The sequence below is a fragment of the Delphinus delphis genome, chromosome 19, assembly GCF_949987515.2.
Source record: "Delphinus delphis chromosome 19, mDelDel1.2, whole genome shotgun sequence".
NCBI classification, from domain to species: Eukaryota; Metazoa; Chordata; class Mammalia; order Artiodactyla; family Delphinidae; genus Delphinus; species Delphinus delphis.
The window spans coordinates 43,625,119-43,647,465 of record NC_082701.1 but is presented as its reverse complement, the minus strand read 5'-3'; the positions used below and the strand labels follow the sequence as shown (position 1 = coordinate 43,647,465).

The following is a 22,347-nucleotide window of genomic DNA, read 5'->3' as shown; positions in this document are numbered from 1 at the left end:
ATGCGTTAATATGCGATATTTGTTTTTCTCTTTCTGACCTCACTTTGTATGACAGTCTCTAGATCCATCCATGTCTCTACAAATGACCCAATTTCCTTTTTCTGGCTGAGTAATATTCCATTGTATATATGTACCACAGCTTCTTTATCCATTCGTCTGTTGATGGGCATTTAAGTTGCTTCCATGACCTGGCTATTGTAAATAATGCTGCAATGAACACTGGGGTGCAGGTGTCTTTTTGAATAATGGTTTTCTCTGGGTATATGCCCAGTAGTGGGATTGCTGGACCGTATGGTAATTCTATTTTTAGTTTTTTAAGGAACCTCCATACTCTTCTCCATAGTGGCTGTATCAATTTACATTCCCACCAATAGTGCAAGAGGGTTCCCTTTTCTCCACACCCTCTCCAGCATTTGTTGTTTGTAGATATTCTGATGATGCCCATTCTAACTGGTGTGAGGTGATACCTCATTGTAGTTTTTGATTTGCATTTCTCTAATAATTAGTGATGTTGAGCAACTTTTCATGTGCTTCTTCGCCATCTGTATGTCCTCTTTGGAGAAATGTCTGTTTAAGTCTTCTGCCCATTTTTGGATTGGGTTGTTTGTTTTTTTTAATATTGAGCTGCATGAGCTGTTTATTTATTTTGGAGATTAATCCTTTGTCCGTTGATTCGTTTGCAAATATTTTCTCCCATTTTGAGGGTTGTCTTTTCATCTTGTTTATGGTTTCCTTTGCTGTGCAAAAGCTTTTAAGTTTCATTAGGTCCCACTTGTTTATTTTTATTTCCATTACTCTAGGAGGTGGATCAAAAAATATCTTGCTGTGATTTACGTCAAAGAGTGTTCTTCCTATGTTTTCCTCTAAGAGTTTTATAGTGTCCAGTCTTACATTTAGGTCTCTAATCCATTTTGAGTTTATTTTTGTGTATGGTGTTAGGGAGTGTTCTAATTTCATTCTTTTACATGTAGCTGTCCAGTTTTCCCAGCACCACTTATTGAAGAGACTGTCTTTTCTCCATTGTATATCCTTGTCTCCTTTGTCGTAGGTTAGTTGACCATAGGTGTGTGGGTTTATCTCTGGGATTTCTATCCTCTTCCATTGATCTATATTTATGTTTTTGTGCCAGTACCATATTGTCTTGATTACTGTAACTTTGTAGTATAGTCTGAAGTCAGGGAGTCTGAATCCTCCAGCTCCTTTTTTTCCCCTAAAGACTGCTTTGGCTATTCGGGGTCTTTTGTGTTTCCATACAAATTTTAAGATTTTTTGTTCTAGTTCTGTAAAAAATGCCATTGGTAATTTGATAGGGATTGCATTGAATCTGTAGATTGCTTTGGGTCGTATACTCATTTTCACAATATTGAGTCTTCCAATCCAAGAACATGGTATATCTCTCCATCTGTTGGTATCATCTTTAATTTCTTTCATCAGTTTCTTATAGTTTTCTGCATACAGGTCTCTTGTCTTCGTAGGTAGGTTTATTCCTAGGTATTTGATTCTTTTTGTTGCAGTGGTAAATGGGAGTGTTTCCTTAATTTCTCTTTAAGATTTTTCATCATTAGTGTATGGGAATGCAAGAGATTTTTGTGCATTAATTTTGTATCCTGCTACTTTACAAAATTCATTGATTAGCTCTAGTAGTTTTCTGGTAGCACCTTTAGGATTCTCTACGTATAGTATCATGTCATCTGCAAACAGTGACATCTTTACTTCTTTTCCGATTTGGATTCCTTTTTTTCTTTTCCAAGCCAGGACATGGAAGCCACCTAAGCGTCCATTGACAGATGAATGGATAAAGAAGATGTAGCACATATATACAATGGAATATTACTCAGCTATAAAAAGAAACGAAATTGAGTTATTTGTAGTGAGGTGGATGGACCTAGAGTCTGTCATACAGAGTGACGTAAGTCAGAAAGAGAAAAACAAATACTGGATGCCAGCACATATATATGGAATCTAAAAAAAAAAAAACACGTTCTGATGAACCTAGGGGCAGGACAGGAATAAAGACGCAGATGTAGAGAATGGACTTGAGGACACGGGGAGTGGGAAAGGTAAGCTGGGACGAAGTGAGAGAGTAACATTGACATATATACACTGGCAAACGTAAAATAGATAGCTAGTGGGAAGCAGCTGCATAGCACAGGGAGATCAGATCGGTGCTTTTGGACCACCTAGAGGGGTAGGATAAGGAGGGTGGGAGGGAGACGCAAGAGGGAGGGGAAAAGGGGATATACGTATGCATATAGCTGATTCACTTTGTTATACAGTAGAAACTAACACAACATTGTAAAGCAATTATACTCCAATTAAGATGTTAAAAAAAACAAACACATGTGCCTACGCACCTCCTGGAGAGTCTTCACTTATCCCCAGGGGTATATGTATCCTAGTTTAAAGAATGCTTGTGTAATTAATTTTATCCCCCTCCCAACTAGACACTATTTTGGCTTTATGCAGTCTTTGTTTGCTTAGTTTCCCCCACATGTTCACCAGTTTCTTTGTTCATTCTTGTATTGGAAATCTGCTTGTAATTATCCTGTCTTCTTGAAGTATAGCCTTTAGGATTGCCTTTGGTGAGGATCTGTTGATAGTAAACAATTGGTTTTCTCAAAAGATCTTTATGTTTTTACACTAAATGTTAGTTTATAATTCTAGGTGAATTTTCTATCAGAACTTTGGCTATATTATTTGGTTATCTTCTAGCTTCAGTTTTTGCTGTTGAGAAGGCAAGTTTCACTGTTATTCTTTTTAGGCAATTTTTTCTGTTACATTTAGGACCTCCTCTTTGTCATTCTGCAGTTTCACTAAGTTGTCTATCCTGCTTATGATTTGTTGTGCTTCCTAAATTCAACGATTCCTATTCCTAACTATGATCAAATCTAAGAAAAGCTCAGCTATTATTTAATATTGCCCCTCTCGTATCCTTTTATCTTTGGAACTCCAATTTTATATAGATTCAATTTTTTTCACTCTATCCCCCAAGTCTCAATATTTTATTATTTTCTGTGCATTTGTGTTATTTCTGCTGTATATGAGGCAGTGTATATTGGGTAAGTTTTTACAAGTTTTAGTTTTTCTTTGGCTGTGTTCAATGTTCTGCTTATTTTTACTTTCAGTGACTTTTTAAAATTTTATTTGTGTGAGTTGGTTACTTTTCAAATATGCCTGGTCATATTTCAAAGACTTTTAGTCCTTGCTTGGCTTTTGGATACCTTCATTTTTCTAAATATTCTTAAGCATAATCATTTCGTATTCTGTATCCAATACTTCCAATATCTGAAGTACTTGGTAATTACTTTGTAATTGTCTCTTAGTATAGTGGCTTATCTCCCTGTGCTTTGTAATTTGGACTGTGAGTTCATATTTGGGTGGGCTTTATCTACCAGAATCCTCTGGGGCCCCAGTTAAGGATGCATTCCCCTCAAAGGAGCATCTGTGTTTGCTTTTGCCAGACACCCCAGGGCACTACCAACTGAGGGCCACTTTAAGTTAATACCTTGGTTTGAGTTTCTTAAGCCTTGATGGTAGCATAAGTCTGAAGTCTAATGGCATGTTAGGGCATACTTGTGGTTTTAAAATTCTTGTGGAGGACTTTTTTTCCCACCAGGAGCTGAGGCAGTAACAGACAAACATACACACACACACACACACATTATGTGTATATATATATTCTTTAAATTTTTCCTTCCATTAATTTATTAGAAGATATTGAATATAGTTCCCTGTGCTACACAGTAAACACTTGTTTATCTATTTTATATATGGTAGTGTGCACCTGTTAATCCCATACTCCCAATTTATCCCTCCCCCACCATTTCCCTTACCGTTTTCTGTTTGTGAACCGGTTGTTTTGTAAATAAGTTCATTTGTACTTTTTTTAGATTCCACATGTAAGTGATATCATGAATTTGTCTTTCTCTGACTTACTTCACTGTATGATAATCTGCAGGTCTATCCATGTTGCTGCAAATGGAATTTCATTCTTTTTTATGGCTGAGTAATATTCTGTTGTATACATATACCACATCTTCTTTATCCATTCATCTGTTGATGGACACTTAGGTGGCTTCCATGTCTTGGCTATTGTAAATAGTGCCGCTGTGAACATTGGGGTGCATGTATTTTTTTGAATTAGATCTTTCGTCTTTTCTGGATATATGCCCAGGAGTGGGATTGCTGGATCATATGGTAACTATTTTTAGTTTTTTAAGGAAACTTCATACTGTTTTCCATATAGAGTTTGTTTTTTAGAATATCTAATCATTCCTATTGCTGGAAGTAAGAGTTCAAATATTTTTGCTGTACTCAAAAAGATACATGTACACAACTGGTTGCAAAACTCAGCTTAACCTGTTTCTTGATAGATGAAAAAGCATGGACATTAATGATTTGGTCATTCTATTGGTCTTTACTTGCAATCTGTATGATGATGTATATGAAGACGTTAACTTTTAAGGCCCTTGTTGGTAAAATAATTGAATGATGAGTTTTGGTAAACAGTATAGAATGAAAAAGGGTACACAAATGACTAGACAGGGCCACATCTGAATCTGGGAAAAGTTAGCAAGCTTGTATAGCTAAATGCCTCTTGAATTTTTTCAGTGTGTCTAGTGGGATGGAAAAAATGGTTAGTTTTTTAACAATGTGGTTTGAATAACTTGTCTTTAAAAAAAATTGTAGTGAACTGAAAAATGATTTAGAAAATATGTATTACTACAGATATGAGCAATGGCTTACCTGGGGGAAGACTGGTTAGTTGGCTCCACCTTGAATTACTTTTCTTCGTGGAAAAAAATGTCACACCGAAGTATAAAAACATAGATAAGAGGTAATAGATTCAAGTCGTTCATCGTTTGCCTTCGTAATAAGGAAGTGGCTGAATTTAAAAGCTTTAGCTCTGTGTTCACGTGGAACAACCTTCCACATTGGTCAAGTGGAGAGAAGAGGGCAAGACACAGGAGTGTTCCTAGTGTGCTGTCATTCCTATAAAATTATATAAGCTTGATTGTGCAGAGTATCTCTGGAATGATCCCCAGAAACTGGAAACAGTGGTTTGCACCTCTAGGGAGAACGACTTCCTTTTCACTATCCTTTTGTAGGTTGTACCATGTGAATGTATTACTAATACATACACAATTTAGTTTTTTTTGTTGTTGTTTATTTTTATTTTGGCTGTGTTGGGTCTTTGTTGCTGCACAGGGGCTTTCTCCAGTTGCGGTGAGCAGGGGCTACTCTTCGTGCGGTGTGCGGGCTTCTCACTGCGGGGGCTTCTCTTGTTGCGGAGCACGGGCTCTAGGCACCCGGGCTTCAGTAGTTGTGGCACATGGGCTCAGTAGTTGTGGCTCGCGGGCTCTAGAGCGCAGGCTCAGTAGTTGTGGCTCGCGGGCTCTAGAGCGCAGGCTCAGTAGTTGTGGTGCATGGGCTTAGTTGCTCTGTGGCACGTGGGATCTTCCCAGACCAGGGCTCGAACCCATGTCTCCTGCATTGGCAGGCAGATTCTTAACCACTGCGCCACCAGGGAAGCCCCACAATATAGTTTTTATTTTTATTTTTTATTTTTTCACAATATAGTTTTTAAAAGGAACTCACAGTATTGTGTTTATAAGATTTTTCTTCTCAAGGATAGGCGTTCTCAAAAACTCTAAAGCTGTCCATTAAAAAAAAACATGGTATAACTTCTGTAATTAAGAAATGGATAAAAATAGTTGGCTGTAAGGATGATGAGCTGTGAAAATTAGTATTATTATCAAAACATAAGTAAAAATAAACCCAGCTTTCTTTACTACTTAGAGATCTTTTGAGAATTTCCCTGAGACAGGAGGCCGACTGCTGTTTCAGAGACCTCTGAAGTCGGCTACCTTGCATAAACACTGACCTCTTAGCAAGAAGGTCCGCTTGTTAAAAATTCTACCAACAGCAACCTGAAAACGTTGTAATTTACTTCTTTCCAAGTATCTGGGCATTGTTCACTCATTGGTAAAGTCACAAGAACAGGGGAAAATATTATCACTTGTGTTTGATTCTTAAAATATTTTAAACCTGAGAGAGGAAAAACTGGATGTTAAATCAGTGAGTAGTATCAGTCTCTTCCATTCAGTCCTGATTTCCAAAACGGAAAACAAGATTGAATAGCATTTAACTTATTCACTGGAAAATTTTTACTTTGTTTTTTCCTTCATGCTGTGTCATTTAAAACATTGAGATAAAAGTACATTAAAGAATGGAATGAAAAAGTTCATGAATTCTGGAGCTGAGATGGGAGTGAGGAGGACCCTGATTTCGGGCTTATGTAAGCGGGTGGATGATGAAGCCCAGAGTTGAGGGGTGAGGCGTACGCAGCAGATAGAGCACTATAACTGGAGTCATTCTCTTCCATCTCACCTGCCAAAAAAGAAAAGCCTGGTGCTGTGCTGCCAGGAGCACCACCCTGGCACTGGTCCTAACCTAATACGAGGAGCCCGGCTCAGTGTACAACTCTACTCCCCTTGTCCCCAGTCCTTTCCCTTCCACAATTCCTCATGAAATAGTTAAACCTCAACTATTTTGCTCGTCTAGGAAGGGGAAAAAAAAGAGCTAGTGGGGAAGTGAGAATGATTTAATAATAATAAAATTGTCGGGGGAAAACCATTATTAATTTCATTTTTGACATGGCTGAGGTGCCTGTAAGATACCCAAGTAGAAATTTCTAACAGACACCTAGCAGAAAAATCTGGGTATACAGGTAAGAGATTTGGGGTCATTCTCTTACAGTCAACGAGGCCATGAGGGTAGATGAGGTCACAAGGAGAGTGTCCAGCAGTGGATCTCGGCTGCACATTGGAATCAGCTGGAGGACTTAACAAACAAAACCACAGCACAAAACTGATGCCTGACCTTGCCTCCAGAGATTCTGGGGTGTGGCCTTGAAATTTCTGAAAGTTCTCCAGGTGATTCTACCAAGTAGCCAAGTCAAGAACCCTTGGCTTTGGAGTTGGATGAAAACCCAGGATTGATCCCTAGCCCAGAGAACACAAACATGGGAGGTTTAAGCAGAGGAAGGAGCCTGTAAGGGAGAGTTGTAGCCCCTAAAAGAGAAAAACAGGTGTGTTTCAGAAGCCAAAGAAAGACCACTTAAGGAAGGAGGGGTGGAGAATCACTGCAGGGAAGACTCTAAACGTGTCTATTTACTACCATGCTGCCTAGACGTTACTAGAACACAGTAGAAAACAGCACCCCCCAAAGCTGTCTTAATTTAAAAATCCATGCAAGTGATGCATTGTCTTCTTTAATGTATTTTAATTTTAATATAAGAGTAATATTTAAAATGACTTAACCATAGAGAAAAAATGAAATAACAACTCCAAATCTTATAAGCCACCTCAAGAGATTATCTCCATCTTCTGGATTCTTACACTTAAATGGCAAACAAATTGTAGCTGCTTACAGCCCTGACTTACCTGTTCATACTGATTACTGGCTGTAGAAAACTCCACATTTTTGCGATTATCAATAATTTTAAATTAAGAAATAATCCCCTAGTTAGGTGAGCAGGTTCTAGTGGGAACAGGTCAGCAAGTTTTCTCTAATACTTACCTGTGAAGAAGTTTAGTTTCAAAGTGTTATACGTGCAGTTATTTCTTAACGCTCTCGTGATGAAAACGTTTTCTTACTTAAGCATTATTGATATTAACAAGGCTTCCATATAAGTGATTATTGCACTTAGTAGGTTTTCAAAAGTTTGTTGGATAAAATAAATACTTGTATTCGTATTGATTTATATGAGTTATAACAGTCAACTCCTCCCATGTCAGGAAAAAAAAAAAAATCCATTCGTTTTGCTAAATCAGGAAAAGATAGGGAGAAGTACACACACCACCTACAACCCCAAGAGTAATGCTGTTTTATCTAGTCTCAGGGAAAGTATTCTGAAGTTAGGCAGTTTGGTATCAGGTCTTAGTCACACCACCCAGCTGGGGCTTCTTCAGCTGGAGGTACCTTTGGGATGCCAGGGGCAGGAGGCAGAAAGGAAGAGGAGGGAGGGGTCAAGCCCCCTTAGCAGTCTGCTGCATCCAGAGCAGCTCACTTTTGTTTAATATAATGGACTCCATTATATTGATTTCACATGAAAATAGGATTCTTTGCTTAAAAAAAGTTTGAAAACCACTGGATTAGACTCTAAAGTCTGGAAAGACTAAATCAAATTGCATATATTTAAACCACAATATCTTTGACATCAGTTAACTAAGTTTCCAATATGTTTTTGGCAATCTAAAGTCTGAGAAGATTAAAAAAAAAACCCACAACTAATTACCTCAAAGATTGAAATGGAAATATAAATAGGTAATGTCTCAAAACTTTGCAAATTCAGGATACAAGCTGTACTGAAGAGATAATAAAGGAAAGGAGTTGAAATAAAACAGATGACACCTCTTTTTCAAATGTCACATTTAATGTTTTCACCACTGTACTTCAAATCTACATTGTACAAAGTGACCAGTAAGTGTGCCACGGTAATTGACCAACCTCTGAGATTGTACCTTTCACACCAGTGTCTTCTTGGGCTCTTTTGATACTAAACACGTTTCTCATTCAAGTGAATTGAAATGCTTCAGTTGGGTTGATTCTCAGGAGCCTCATAAAAAAAAAACAAAGATATTGCACCATCTTTGTTTAGTAATTCAATGTTTGTTTCTTTCACAGCAAATAATTACTTCATTGAAGTTAAAACTTCCAAACATAACTTATTAATAGTCTTCAAATTCAGCTCAGATCACTCAAGATGAAAATACTCTGCTAAATACAGATAACTTACAATAACTTTAACAGTTAATTGTCCATAACACACACCAAGGTTTTTCCTAGACCAATTTTAAGACGATCCATTAGTATTCCTTGTACAGGTGAAAAACGATCTTCAATTTTCTTGTCTTTTTATTTTTAATATAAAAGTTGGAAGGGACATTCAAGTTTCAAGTCTCCACATTGAACTTAAAAAAAAAAAAAATAGTCATCATCAGCATGTGGAGGTAAACAAGCCAAGTTGTATAACTCCAGGAGGTAGAGGCCTTCAATTTGTATTCATATATACATATGCACAGAAGAATTCAGTGTTCCAACAGAAAAAAGAATTTGTCAAAAAGTAATAAGTTATTTACTACTGTGACATTTCAAGACTCCCACAGCTTTGCCTAAGGACACAAACACATTTGACATAATTCCCTATGTGCCTTTTTTTTTGTGGCTTAAATTTTTTTTTAATTTGTTTTTGTCTTTTATTTATTTTTTTTTACTGTCCAGTGCAGGAAAAGTCTCACAAAATTTCACAGACCTAAAATGTGCAAGCTAGTTCTCTCTCTATACAGCAATGTTGGGATTCTTTTGAAATTAGCCCAGAAATGAATTATTTACACACATGAAAGATGCATGCTTGGGGGTTCTTTTATGTAAGAAAGAGCAGAAAAACTTCTAATAAAAATAGATTAAATATATATATATATATTTATACTGGGTAAGGAAAACAAAAGTTTAGTCTCTCCTAGTCACAAATTCATTCTCTCTACCAACAACATTGGATTTTAGACAGCACACATCACCGTCACGGCTCTAATGAGAAGCTAATTATAGGGCTTGATCATTAGGTGGCATGCCCCTCCCCCCTCCCCCCTCCCGAGGTGCAGCCACGATCAGCTCACGTGGCTCCATGATTGGTCGCAGGCAAGGTTTCCAGATTCTTTCGTTTTAGAGAACCCCAAATTTTCAGGAATGGCTCAAATATCAAAATGTATGACTGTCCTTGTGTGTGTGTGTGTGTGTGTGTGTGTGTGTGTGTGTGTGAACAATCTCACTTCATTTTAAAAAAGAAAAACAAAACAAAACAAAAAACACAAAACCCCAAACTCCCAAATTTGGTTCAATTCTCTTTTGTTCTGAGGTGAGCCATAACAGCTGCACTAAATTCATAAAACATGTGCAACTCTGGGTAAAATATTTTTCTTCTAAAAGCACAACCACTTTACAAGATTAAAAGTCTAGTAACATTTCTAAATATTATTCATATCATACAAGTAGTGGTTGTTAATTTAAAACTTCATTAGTAAAATTACAGTACAAGCATGATTAACCTCCAGAATTGCAAATCCCAGACTCCAGTGGAAAGCTACATTACATCTTCAGTAGTACATTATCTTCCACCGTCACTCCCACACCAGAGGAGATGGGGGCATCTCAGACGGCTGAGCAACAGTGGAACTGGAAGAGAAGAGAGACACGGTGAACCGGTTGTAGCACCACAAAAGGCAACAGGGCAATTCATTACTGCCTGTTTTCCCCCTTCCTTTAAAAAAAATTGTAAAGTCCATTCCTGGATTTTTATTTGTTTCTTTTCACTTCTCTAAAGGTGCATTTGTTCCAAATTGTTCATGTAAGGATCTGTATCTGTAGTGAGGTGATATGGTACAGTAGCTAATGAGTGGGCTTGAAAGCAACACATCATTTACTAGTTGTATGACACCGAGCAAATTCCTTCATCTTTCCTCTCCTGGAAAGGGATGCTATCCACCTCATAGGATATTGTGATGAATAAATGAGATAATGTATGTTTTTCACAGTGCCTACTTCATAATATAAATGGTAGCTATTATAAAGAATAATGCCTATAAATCAGTCGGGAAGATAACCTTAAAGGATACAGAATTATCCATTTAAAAGTAGCTTCTCAAAATAAGGTGATTTTAAGTGGGGACCTATTTTGAATGAGCCTCATAAGCATTCTTTTATCAAGTTTTAATTGATAATCATTTAGCACTTGTTATCCACAGATCTGTTTTATCAGTTATTTCACATGTCTGTCTAATGTTGCGAAGATTATAGACTTGAGGGGGATGTGTGTCACTTTGCTTCCTGGGGGCCCAGGATAATGAATAACTTGCACCTGAAAGGTATTAAAACACCTAATTGACTCTTAGGGAAAAATATTAAAACAAAGTAATTTTAAACCACAGGGAAGTAAAAAGGCAACTTAATTCCTTCTTTCTACAGAAAAATACATGGAAGGAGTGAAAGTCAGCTGATTTTAAAAATTATAAACAAAAATTCTTGACCTTGGTTCAATAAATTCAATCAGCTTCAACACTATATCAAGGCCAATTAAAAGGAAAGTGAAGGGAAGGGAAAGACAAGCAAGGAGGAGAGGGAAAAAGGAAAGGCAGGAAGGCAGGAAGCGTGTGGCCTCTCAGATCAAAGCCTCCCTTCGTGCTGCTCTGCGATACCTGAGCCAGACCCTGTTCACCTTTTTCCTTCGCCACAGGCCCAATGATAATCTTTGTCAACAGAGGGCGCTGAAAGGGCATTGCAAGGCCTCTTTTTTTTTTTCCCTTGGAAGGCCCAGCTTTGGTCTACCCAAACTTTCTGGCAAGTTTCTCTCCACCTAGCAGGCTCTTTGATGGATCAGCTCTGCTCACCCCTTTTGTAAAGTTTCTTCACCATCATGCTGTGTTCCTGTGGCTCCTCTCCAAAGAGGTCCAAATCTTATTAGCCTTGGGTAGAGGGGCTTCCTCTAAGTTCTCAACTTCTCCCTTGTTCACTCTCCCTCAGTCCAGAGGGAGTACTTGCTTTCCGCATTTGCTACTTCGGACTCTTCAGAATCCTCTTGCATGCCTTTTAGTAGTTAACCATCTTTTCCTAGTTAATGCTTGTTATTAAATTTTCCCTGTTCATATTACTGGGTGTGGTTTCTTTCTCCTGACTGGACCTTGATTGATACAAGGAGTTAGGGAAAAAGAGATGGAGAAGGTAAGGACAAAGAGAGATCAAGAGAATGATGCTTTCTAGGTTCCGAAGGAGGTTTATAGCTCTATAACCAGTAAGACTTGGTTTCTCTTTAAACAGGATACACCAGCAGTCCACCTATAAAACAGAATTTTCTTGCTTGCGGTTATTATTAAGGTGGTGGGGATGGCAGTGGGAACTGAGAGGACCATGTGCAACTCCAGGACAGTGGCTGCCACGCTGCTGGCAGAGGAAGATCCCCACGTACTTGACCAGGCAGAGCAATGGGCATCTGGGGAACTGCCAAGGCAGCCACAGTGAACTGGAGCTAGTGTAAGAACAAATGCTTCCATTTTTAACATGCTTTTGACTAAGCCAGAACTCACAACAGAAACTTTCTGTTGGACCTTTTATCTATGTTATCTAATCTAAATAAAACCAGAAATATGCTGAATGAGAAACTCACAATGGCATCCTTTTAATTCTAACAAGAAAATCAGAATTACATCCATATAGTTACCTAATAAAGCTCTTAAAAGCAGCAGACTGAGGGTTGATGCAGAGAGGCACTCTGTTTCCTTTCTGCTGTTCCAAAATGAACTGATGAATAATTTCTGTGGAGAAAACAAATATCATACAACCCACGCCAATCTGCAGGCCTGGGAGCAGTGGATTCTCAGGTTAACTCTAGTCAGCATCTGAACGGCATTTCCTAGTGGTTTAGTTAAACACACATGTCATCTATCAGGCAGAATCCAGTGGAACTTTTCTGAAACCAAAATGACAGGTGCTGCTAAACGTAGGCAAAACCCCCAAAGTGCCATTACGGGGGTTGGAAACCCCATGAGTGGAAGGTGTAAAATGGTCTATAAATTTGAGAGTGACTCCACTGGGTTGGCATTATAAATGAACTCTTCTAAACTGCTGGTAATTATTGCCTTTTTGAAAATCACTTAAAAAACCTCAGTTGGTATTTAGGTACATAGTTTCAGGCTGGTCACTTTGGGGACGACTCTCTTCTAAAATGTCCTGGAGCAGACACTTAGAACCACTCAGAATTCTGGATGTCTTTACCCGGCCCCCCAGTAGGAGATCGTGTCAGGAAATTTTATGAGCAGACTATCAGAAATCCCCTTCTTGTCATCATCCAAGGAATGATTCCCTCAGTGGATGTTTATCCTTTTAAAAACTTTGCATGTTATATAAAAAAGTCCAATATGTATCATTCCATGAAATCACACTGAGTGAATACATATTAACTATACTGAGTCACACTAAGTAAGTCAGCTTTGAAAACAAGAACAAAATGTTCATCCCTCTGCCGGACCTTCCCCTGGATATAAAATCAGTGTTTTTATAACACACACAGCTTTCTTGGCATATGTGCTCCGGACAAACAGCTGTATGCAAGTTTGTAAAACAAACATATAAAGGAGCTTTGATCTCCATCCAGAGCTCAGCTTTCCACACAGCCACATAACAGAAAATGTTACCAGTCACCCCACCTGGCGGAGGGCCAAAAAAGCAAACTCACCTTTAACCTGTCGGACAGAACTGAGGTTCTTCTCAAAAGTGTCATCAAACTTGGGATTGGTGATGGGCTCAAAGTCACTGGTATAAACTCTTCCAGTAGAGGTGGAAAAGCAACATTTACACATACACGTGTGATATCGCAGTCGCCCTTCATCTAGGTAGGGGTGGGCTAAGGCATCCTTAGCGGATATTCTTTTGGACTGAAATCAAATTTAGAGACCAGCACATCAACACTGCAGATAAACATGACTGTCCACACAGGATCTTTCACGAGCCACAGTGACTGCTTTACACGGCTTATACTTAACTTATGGAATATCCTGTGTAAAGGGATAATCGCGGACGGTGAGGGTAAGACAGTAATTGAATTTGGAGGTGGGTAACATAGCAGTAGAGGGAGTATATGACGTAAGACAACAAACTACTGTGATAAACCACCATACGCTACTAGAAAGCACTTAGAAATGACCCTGCTAAGATCCTGAAAGTTCTTACCTTGAAACAGATACATGCAGGGCCCAAAATGACAAATATCTTGACATTCAAATATGTAATGCTTTGGAAGGGATATATTTACATTTAAAATAACAGTTATATTTTCTAAATATGTCTCAGCATTTAGAAGAGATGTGATCATGGTGGCAATTTTACAAAGCTCCTTGAAACTTTTATCCTCTTAGATACCAAATCAACTTGGGCAAAAGCTTCTCTGAAAGCTGCTGGAGTAGGCATCAGCTCATGAATGGCCTGTATGCCATGTTCTGATATCCAGCCCAGGGTGAGTGTCAGCAGCCTGGGGTTTTCTGGCGCTTCAGATCAGAACACTTAATATACTAGTTTCAGGTTACATAAACCATAAACTTTTAAACTCATTTCTCCATGAAAAAAAGAAAAAAGCTGTCCCTCCTTTTAGCTCAGTGGGTATGTAAGTACTACTGAGAGAAGGTGGATTTTGATTTAAGGATGACTCAATAGTAGAGAGTAGAACACAAACTGACACTTTGCCCTGCTTATAATATGATCCAGCACTTCACATAACACAACTAAAAAAGAGAAAACCATCTGCACTCAAACCAAAAATAACTGGATCACCGCAACTGGTTCTGGTCCCCCAAGTAATAAAATGTTAAATATTTCCCATAAACCTGGATTCCCTAAAAACACCTTATCTCTGATTTTTTGCTATGCTAATGTTAAAAGGCATGTCATGACCTTTTGGGATATGATAATAACAAGAGAAAGCTGCTGTTTATCCACCATGAAGAGATGAATGTAAGCTTCACAATCCTGGTTTTGTTCCTTTTGCTACTTGTCATGTTTTGTATTTGGTGATGCAGCCCTTCTGAAGTCTGACTCACTAGCACACTTAGCAACTAAACTTTTCCTTTTCTTCCTAAATGAGTCCAACTATTCCCAGAGGTTCCACTGGGATCAAGGTCTAACACCCTGCCTGGGTCTGGGCCCCTCTCAGTCCTCAGCATCTCTGGCCAGTCTCACGTGTGGGACTGAGCTCTTTGGCTTTTGCCCACTAAATCTGGTTATTGGCCAAGTCTATTTCTGTTTCTGACTGAACATGGCTGATCGTGTCCAAACTGGTGGCAGCAGTGATTGAATCTGGGTTTTAATTTTATCATATGACCATTAAGTCACTTCTGTCAGGTGGCAGATGTCAGAAATTGGGCCCCTGTCAGCTGCCACCAGCAGATGGAATCTGGCTTCACTGTTAGTCTTTTTTGTTCGTCTGGGAACGCTGGTATTTCCTGAAATTTCAGATGCAAAGCTGAAGAGATTTTGGTGTTTTCCTAACTATGGATGGCACGCTCTGTGTTTGAATGTTCCTTGTGCACCAATATGGGGTCCTCTAAAGTGTCTTACCTAAGAGAAGCCTTTGAACAAAAAGTAAATCAAATCCCTAGCATGCAATGATCAACTTTCATTTCTCTAAACAAATTAAGGTCTCTTTGGGACTTCTGAAACACGGCTAAAGAAAGGAGACTCGTTTTTTAAGGGGTATGAACACTGAAAAGAAAAACTGTCCTGTTAAATTGAGGAAAAAAAAATCACAAAATTTCTCAGATTTAATAGTGATGTTCTTTTGAAGGAATTGATGGTGCATAATTATGTCCTCTATGTCTTAATTACATCTTGTTTAAGTAATCAACATTTGTAATAGATATGGACACTTCACTTGTTTATATCCTAGATTTTGTTACTTTATCAAAATTGGCTCTTCTAGTTCTGAATAAGTGATAAAATTTTCCATTTTACAAATATAAATGGATGTACTTCGTATACTTCTGAGGCGAGTTAATACATCATATTATGAGATCTCTTAAAATCAAATGGAGCAAACTCCTATTGCAACTGGCTTTTAGAAACAGTATCAACACATTAAAGACATAAAAAGCAATGGGAAGATGTAAAAACATTCTTCTTCCTTATGAATAAAATATTTTGGCTCTTTAGAAATTTTTGCTTGCTCAAGTTATAACTCAAAGATTAAAAAAAGCTTTAATTGGGAGTTAAAATAATACTATTACTTGATTACTAGATTACAAAGTAGGCAAAATATTTCTCTTAAACAACTTAGAAGTTTTAATATCCGGTATATAATTGTATAAGATAATTGTATACAAGATGACTCTTTGGACAAATCAGTCTGAGTTAATAGTTATAAAAATTTAAAAACACCTGTACAAATAACGCTAATACAATATTCTCATTTATATAAGTTTTAGGTTTGTTTTCTCATAAAAAGCCTAATCATTCTGAATTTGATTTTTTTTCCTACTGGTTTTGCTGGTCAGATAAACTAATATTACTCTAAGATTATGGAATTACAAATTATGTGTTAAACTAAATGAGATGAATCATAATAGGTAATGTGTTTCTAAAAAGAAATTAGTTTTTTGTATGCTACGAATCATAAAGACTTAATGAGTCAACTAAAATTTCAATCTCCTAATTCTTAATTAACAATAAGACCTTACTAACATTAATTTGAGTTAATAAATGGTCTTTGGATATATGGACAACATAATTTTAATATACCTAGGCTCTTCATTAATACAGTATTGAGTAGCCATCAATAAACAGTTAAAAAAGATGTGCAAATACCTTTGGGTTAAAGTACATATGTATTGTTTTAAAGAACGTAAAAGAATGGGTGATGATAGGAAGATGTGTATGCAAGATAACAGTGTTTTTTTGTTTGTCGAGAAAAAAGTAAATAATTGTCTAAATTCCTAATAATTATTGTTGTGCTTTAAAAATATTGCTTGTAACTGTTTACTGCCTTTACATAAATTACGGTCTCTGGAGATTTGTTTAATGTCATCACTATTTTGAGGTAATAAAACCCTCATTTCTTTCTTCTTAATGTATCACTAACCCTCAAATTTAACAGGTTAAAACCAGAATGAAACATTCTTTAAAAATGGTATCTAGGGCTTCGCTGGTGGCGCAGTGGTTGAGAGTCCGCCTGCCGATGCAGGGGACACGGGTTTGTGCCCCGGTCCGGGAAGATCCCACATGCCGCAGAGCGGCTGGGCCTGTGAGCCATGGCCGCTGAGCCTGCGCATCCGGAGCCTGTGCTCCGCAACGGGAGGGGCCACAACAGTGAGAGGCCCGCGTACCACCAAAAAAAAAAAAAAAAAAAAAAAAAGGTATCTATTTCTAAATGAACCCTCAGAACTAGAAAAAGAATCCTTAATATCAATCATAAACTAAATTCAGTAAGCATAGGTCAGAAAAAAATTCCAGATAAATCATATCTCCTTCTTATAGATAAATCTAATTTGTAACTATGACCACACCAAAGGTTTCATTTAATTAGGTGTGACAATCCCACTGTTAAGGAATAAGGACTACATTTCACATGTAGAACTGATGTCTAAAAGGCCTCCCAGGAAATATGCGTGGTATCCGCTGTACAGTTCAGGAAATTCCAGCCTTAGAGTTCCAGCCATGAGCTCCTGGCAGGTCAGGATCATAAATAAACATGGGATCTCAGAGAAAGAGGATACCCAACAGCTGTAAGTACTGCGGGAAAAACCTGGTACAGGTGAATTACACAGTTCCTCGTTCTTAATCTAAGTGGAACTAATAAAGAAAATAACATACTTCTGACACAGAAAAGTAAATTTAACCTCAGGGACTTTAGAAAATCCTTAATGGGCAGACAGAAATTACCTCTGAAACCTGAAGTTCATGTGCCTCTAGTTTTGTTAACCATACAAAAGGTCTCTATGTATTAATCAACATCTCCTGTTAGCTACGCAGATAAACTTGTGAAATATCAAACTAATGACACTAAACCACTAGCTCATCCAGCAAATTATGTGGCTGAAACTGTCTTTAATGGCAGGAACTTGACCCCAAGGAGAGACTGTGGGAACAAGAACTGCCACTTTGTCTTGCTTCCCATATCACTAAGTACCTCACTCACATGCCAAAGTAAACAAACAAAAGGAAAACAAAAACATCAACCAAACAAAAAATCCACTTTGCACCCTGAGATGTAATAAAAATAACTTGATCACTCTGATCGGTTCTGGTCCCCCAAATAACAGAACCCTGTTTCCCACAAACCTGGACTTCCTAACAAAACATTTTTATCCCTCATCTTTGTTATGCTGACATCTGAAGATAGTTCTGACTTCTGTGGATTTAACAATCATGTGAGAAAGTTGCTGTTTTCTCATCATGAACAAACCAATGTAAACTTAACTGGTAATTTTGTGGGTATTTTTCCCCTTTAAATATCTGTTGTATTTTGTATTTGGTGACTTCCATGTACTCTCGGCAAGTAAAATTTTCTTTCCTAAATGCTTCCGCTTTTTAGTCTTCTTTGACAACAGTTATTGGCACAGATGCGAATAATGAATATTCTTTGGACAAATGAATAAACGAAGAGCTGAACTTTGCCCCAGAAGAGTCAAGTCTAGAAATGGCTTTTGGAAAAGCCACCATTTCAACAACCCAGAGTAAATATTTCCTTACGCAATACAATGGGCAGATGTTTTTCAAATAATGTTAAAAAAATTTTTTTTCCTAATTCGAATTGGTGTCAAACTCCTTTTACAAATATCGAGATAAATAAGGATGGTACCGTTCCTTATCTCTCTTCACCTAGACTCTTATGTGTTAATACTCAAACTTCCGTGTGATGGGTGAGCATGATACACATGGAACTGGGGGCTGAAGTTTATCTTTTAAAAAGTCATTATTAAAAAAAAAAAAGTCATTATTTACATTGCCCATCTATTCAAAGCCAGGATGTTTTTCTTAGAACACATATTTTTAATTCATTAAAAAAAATATAAAAACAAACACTACTTACTGGATCAAAGACCAACATCCTGCAAAGGAGATGAACAGCTTCATGTGTAGCCTGGCTAGACAGGGTATAAAGTACAGGAAGAGATGGCTGTGAAAAAATAAAGAATTCAAGTATGCAAGTGAGTGTTTGTGTAAGTAGATATGGAATACAGCCAATTTATGACAAGGTAAGTACCCAGCTCAAAAGGTGAGTGCACATGAGTCTCGACTCAAAGGAAATGAGTATTCCCCTCATTAACCAGTCTTCAAAAGCAACAACTGTCACTGACTTTCAGTGGCATATTTTATATTGCAATGATTACCCATTGTAGGTCAGAGCACAGAAGAGCCTATGAAAAATGAAAGCTAATCCTGAAAATACGGAGCTCCTGTTAGCCTTATATCATACACGCTTTGGCAAGAAGGGAAGACCAAACACGCCCAAGGATGGGAGAAAAGAAGATTTAAAACCTTGGCTACATGCAAGTAAACTGCGCAAAGCAGGCATGTGAACTATGTCTTACGGCAACATTACCTTGCTAAAACACTAAAGGAGCCTTAGGAGACTCGGGAATTTACAGAACCTTCTAAGAAAGGATGACACCACTTTAGCACTGATTACTCACTCACTAACTGTCTTTTTTAAGTGGCAGGCATATCCACATGCCTATATCTAACCCTCTTGCACTGAGGCAGGGAGATGACTCTAATGACCTGAGAAGCCACAGAGCTTATAAAGCTTTTATTTCGCTGCTTGGAGGGTCAGGGGATGGAGCAGGTGAATGGCATCACTGCACTGTCTCTCACGCAAGTAACATTAAAAGGTCTCCTTATATCTCAATCACGGGCCTAGAATCCTACTATGATAACCACTAACATCAAGTATTTTACATATCTGCCTCCTGCCCTCAGTTAAGCCGTAGAGGAAAATTCTACAAGAACAACAAGACACCTCAGAATCATCAGGAGGTAATTATTCACCATACAGATGTTTTCTTCAGGATCAAGAGTAACAGGAGATGAGATGGGGGTTCTAGTTTACTAACTAATTAGATAAATCAACATCCTGAATCTCAGTATCCTTAAGTATAAAATGAGGAGGTTGGACTAAATGATCACTGAAGTTTACTTTAGTTCTAAAATTGCATGACACTTGATAGGATTACTACAGGTAAAAAGCATTATGTGCACAGAACCCATATATAGTTGGCATTTAAATATTTGTAGATGGGAATTTCCTGGCAGTCCAGTGGTTAGGATTCCACACTTCCACTGCAGGGGGCACAGGTTCGATCCCTGGTTGGGGAATTAAGATCCCACGTGCTGTGGGGTGCAACCAAAAACAAAAACCCCTAAAATCCATACATATATATTTGTAGACCAATTTACTACTCCTTGATGCATTTACATGTTTTCCTGCTAAAAATATGTAAATCTATGACAGCTCTGAAATTATTTGTATTAGTCAAGATAAAGGAGGGGGGGATTGTGGAGAGCGTGGGGAGAGGTTTTAACTTACAATTTACATATATTTTCCATAAGAACTTTTTTATTGTGTAAAATGAAGTAATTTGATATTCTTAAAAGATTCCGATTCTTGGTTTGACTGTGAATAGCTGTGCTTTTTTTCACTGGCTTGTGCAGGATGGCAGCCAAATTCCAGTCAGTTTTTACTGACCAAAATGTCTCTCCATAAGCAATTCTTTTCTTTCCACTCTCAAAGTGAATCTACCCCTCATCCCATTTTTGTGGTGCAGGCAGGTTATAGGGAAGGGAACACTAGAATGAGTACTAGAAGACGCGGCTTCAAATTCTAACTCTGCCATCACTAGACTCAGATAAGTCCCTTGAACCTTAGCTTTCTCATCCATTAGACTGCACAAGTACAGACCTGCTTACCTACCACCACCACTGCTGATCATCTAACATCCACCAAGTGCCAGACCCTGAGCTAGGTGCTGGGACAACAAAGATGAATAACACCTCTCTGTGGGCAAGGAAAACACATAAACAAACAGTTCCAGAGGCCACTGAATAGAGGATATAAGACAAATTAGAAGGCAAAATTTACGACTCAAGGACAACTGGGTATGGGATGGGGAGCTTGTGAAAATCAAGAGTGGATGTTTAAGGCTACCTGAAATTTTTAAAATCCACCCCCCCAATATTATCTTTCTTTACAGAAGTATACCCCAACAAATACACTAAAAATAAGCCTAAGTTTCATTTCAGCCTAAACAGTCATCTGATATGCTTTCTCCTTTCCTGTGTTTATATTATATATGCAAGTTAAAAAGAGGGACAGAGAAAAACAGTCAGTTCAGTCATGCCAGTACCTCTCTAGAATGACACCTGTTAATAATTTAGCATTGGCTCCACAGGAAAGATGCAATACTAGAAATGCTGCATTTCTAATTCCATTTTCTTCCCCTCTAATTTACCAGCCATTATGCCCGGGCAAGAGGCCCTAGATGGTATATGCCGCAGTCATCGTGAGCCAACTGCAGGGTGTGGTCACCCCGGCAGCACCGGCCAGGCTGCACAGGGCCTGTTAGATATTGCTGACAGTCTTCACCCGGCAGCAGAGAAGCTGAGCTCCTCAGTCAGCAGCGTTGAGTTGCACCATGCACAGTGCACTCTAGTAAGCATTCTTGGGATTATATAAAAGAAACCCCCAATTGAAACATAAGAAGTTTGAATTGAATGAACTCTCTACCATACTCTGAGTCTCTTAACTGTAAGATAAGGTCCCTGTCAGGGGACAGGACCATTTTCACCTCAGTGAAAATACTTTACCTATTTCTGACACAATTAGCTGAGAACAATCTGAGGAATGATGAAGATCTAAACCTTGTAAGAGATGAACAAAGGGACTAAGCGCTGTTAAGATGAACTAAGGGACTAAGGGCTGTTCAATCCTACCAAAACGGCGGTGCCTCAACAAGTATCTGCCCTTAATAGGTCCCTGGGCCATGGCAGCTAAGATTTTGAGTTGTGGAAAAGAGACAGTAAGTTAAAAATGCCATATAGTGTTCTTGTCTGCCCCCCGTTTCCTGACTTTAAGGGAACCACTCCCTTTTTCACTCTCAGATCAAGTGGTTTGGCTGGGCTTGATTTCAATCTCTGAACTCCAAGGATGGGCACTTGACCCAGGCCTGGCCGATCATATGGTATATTCCCCTGAGCACCACGACTGGTTCCAGGATGGGCACACAGTTAATACAGGTCAGGAACATACAATGGAATGGATAAGCTAACACACACCTCCAATCCTTTTATCCTTATCTACCTTTATTAACTGGGATAGAAAAGACCCATTTTTTTTTTTAGCTTCTCTTGCCATCTCGGAGGCCACATATCACATAGTTCTGGACAATGACATATAAGCAAAGGTTTGCTAGGCAGGCTTCTGGGAAAACTTTTGCTTTCCTGATAAAAGGAACAGATAGTGCTAGCGCTCCCTCTTTCCTCCATTTTTTCCCTTTGAATATGGATGATTTCTGGACAAGCTACAGTCATTTTGTGACCATGAGGCAATAGGCAAGAGACTATGAAGTCAATATTCTAAAGATGGCAAAAGCAGAGAGAAAGAAAAAAATTAAATCCTCTATGACATAATTGAGCTGCTATGCCATCACCAGACTGCCTACCTCTGAGACTTCATGACATGAGGAAAAAAATAAACTTCTATTTCTTTAAACCACTGTAAGCAAGGTTTTCTATTACTCATAACCAAATACA

The 22,347-nt window shown here is 38.3% G+C and overlaps 1 protein-coding gene across 1 annotated transcript in view; it reads right to left on the bottom strand.

Moving 5' to 3' along the window:
• Positions 1-9,216: 9,216 nt before the first annotated feature.
• The window catches only part of NLK (nemo like kinase), a 145,894-nt gene continuing 132,763 nt past the window's right edge, over positions 9,217-22,347 (bottom strand). Inside the window, exons 8-11 of the mRNA XM_059997208.1 lie at positions 18,629-18,715; positions 13,289-13,487; positions 12,275-12,368; positions 9,217-10,236 (exon numbers count right to left, since the gene is read on the bottom strand). Of these exons, the coding sequence (XP_059853191.1) occupies positions 10,182-10,236; positions 12,275-12,368; positions 13,289-13,487; positions 18,629-18,715 (435 nt within the window). The 3' untranslated portion in view covers positions 9,217-10,181. The remainder of the gene's footprint in view (positions 10,237-12,274; positions 12,369-13,288; positions 13,488-18,628; positions 18,716-22,347) is intronic.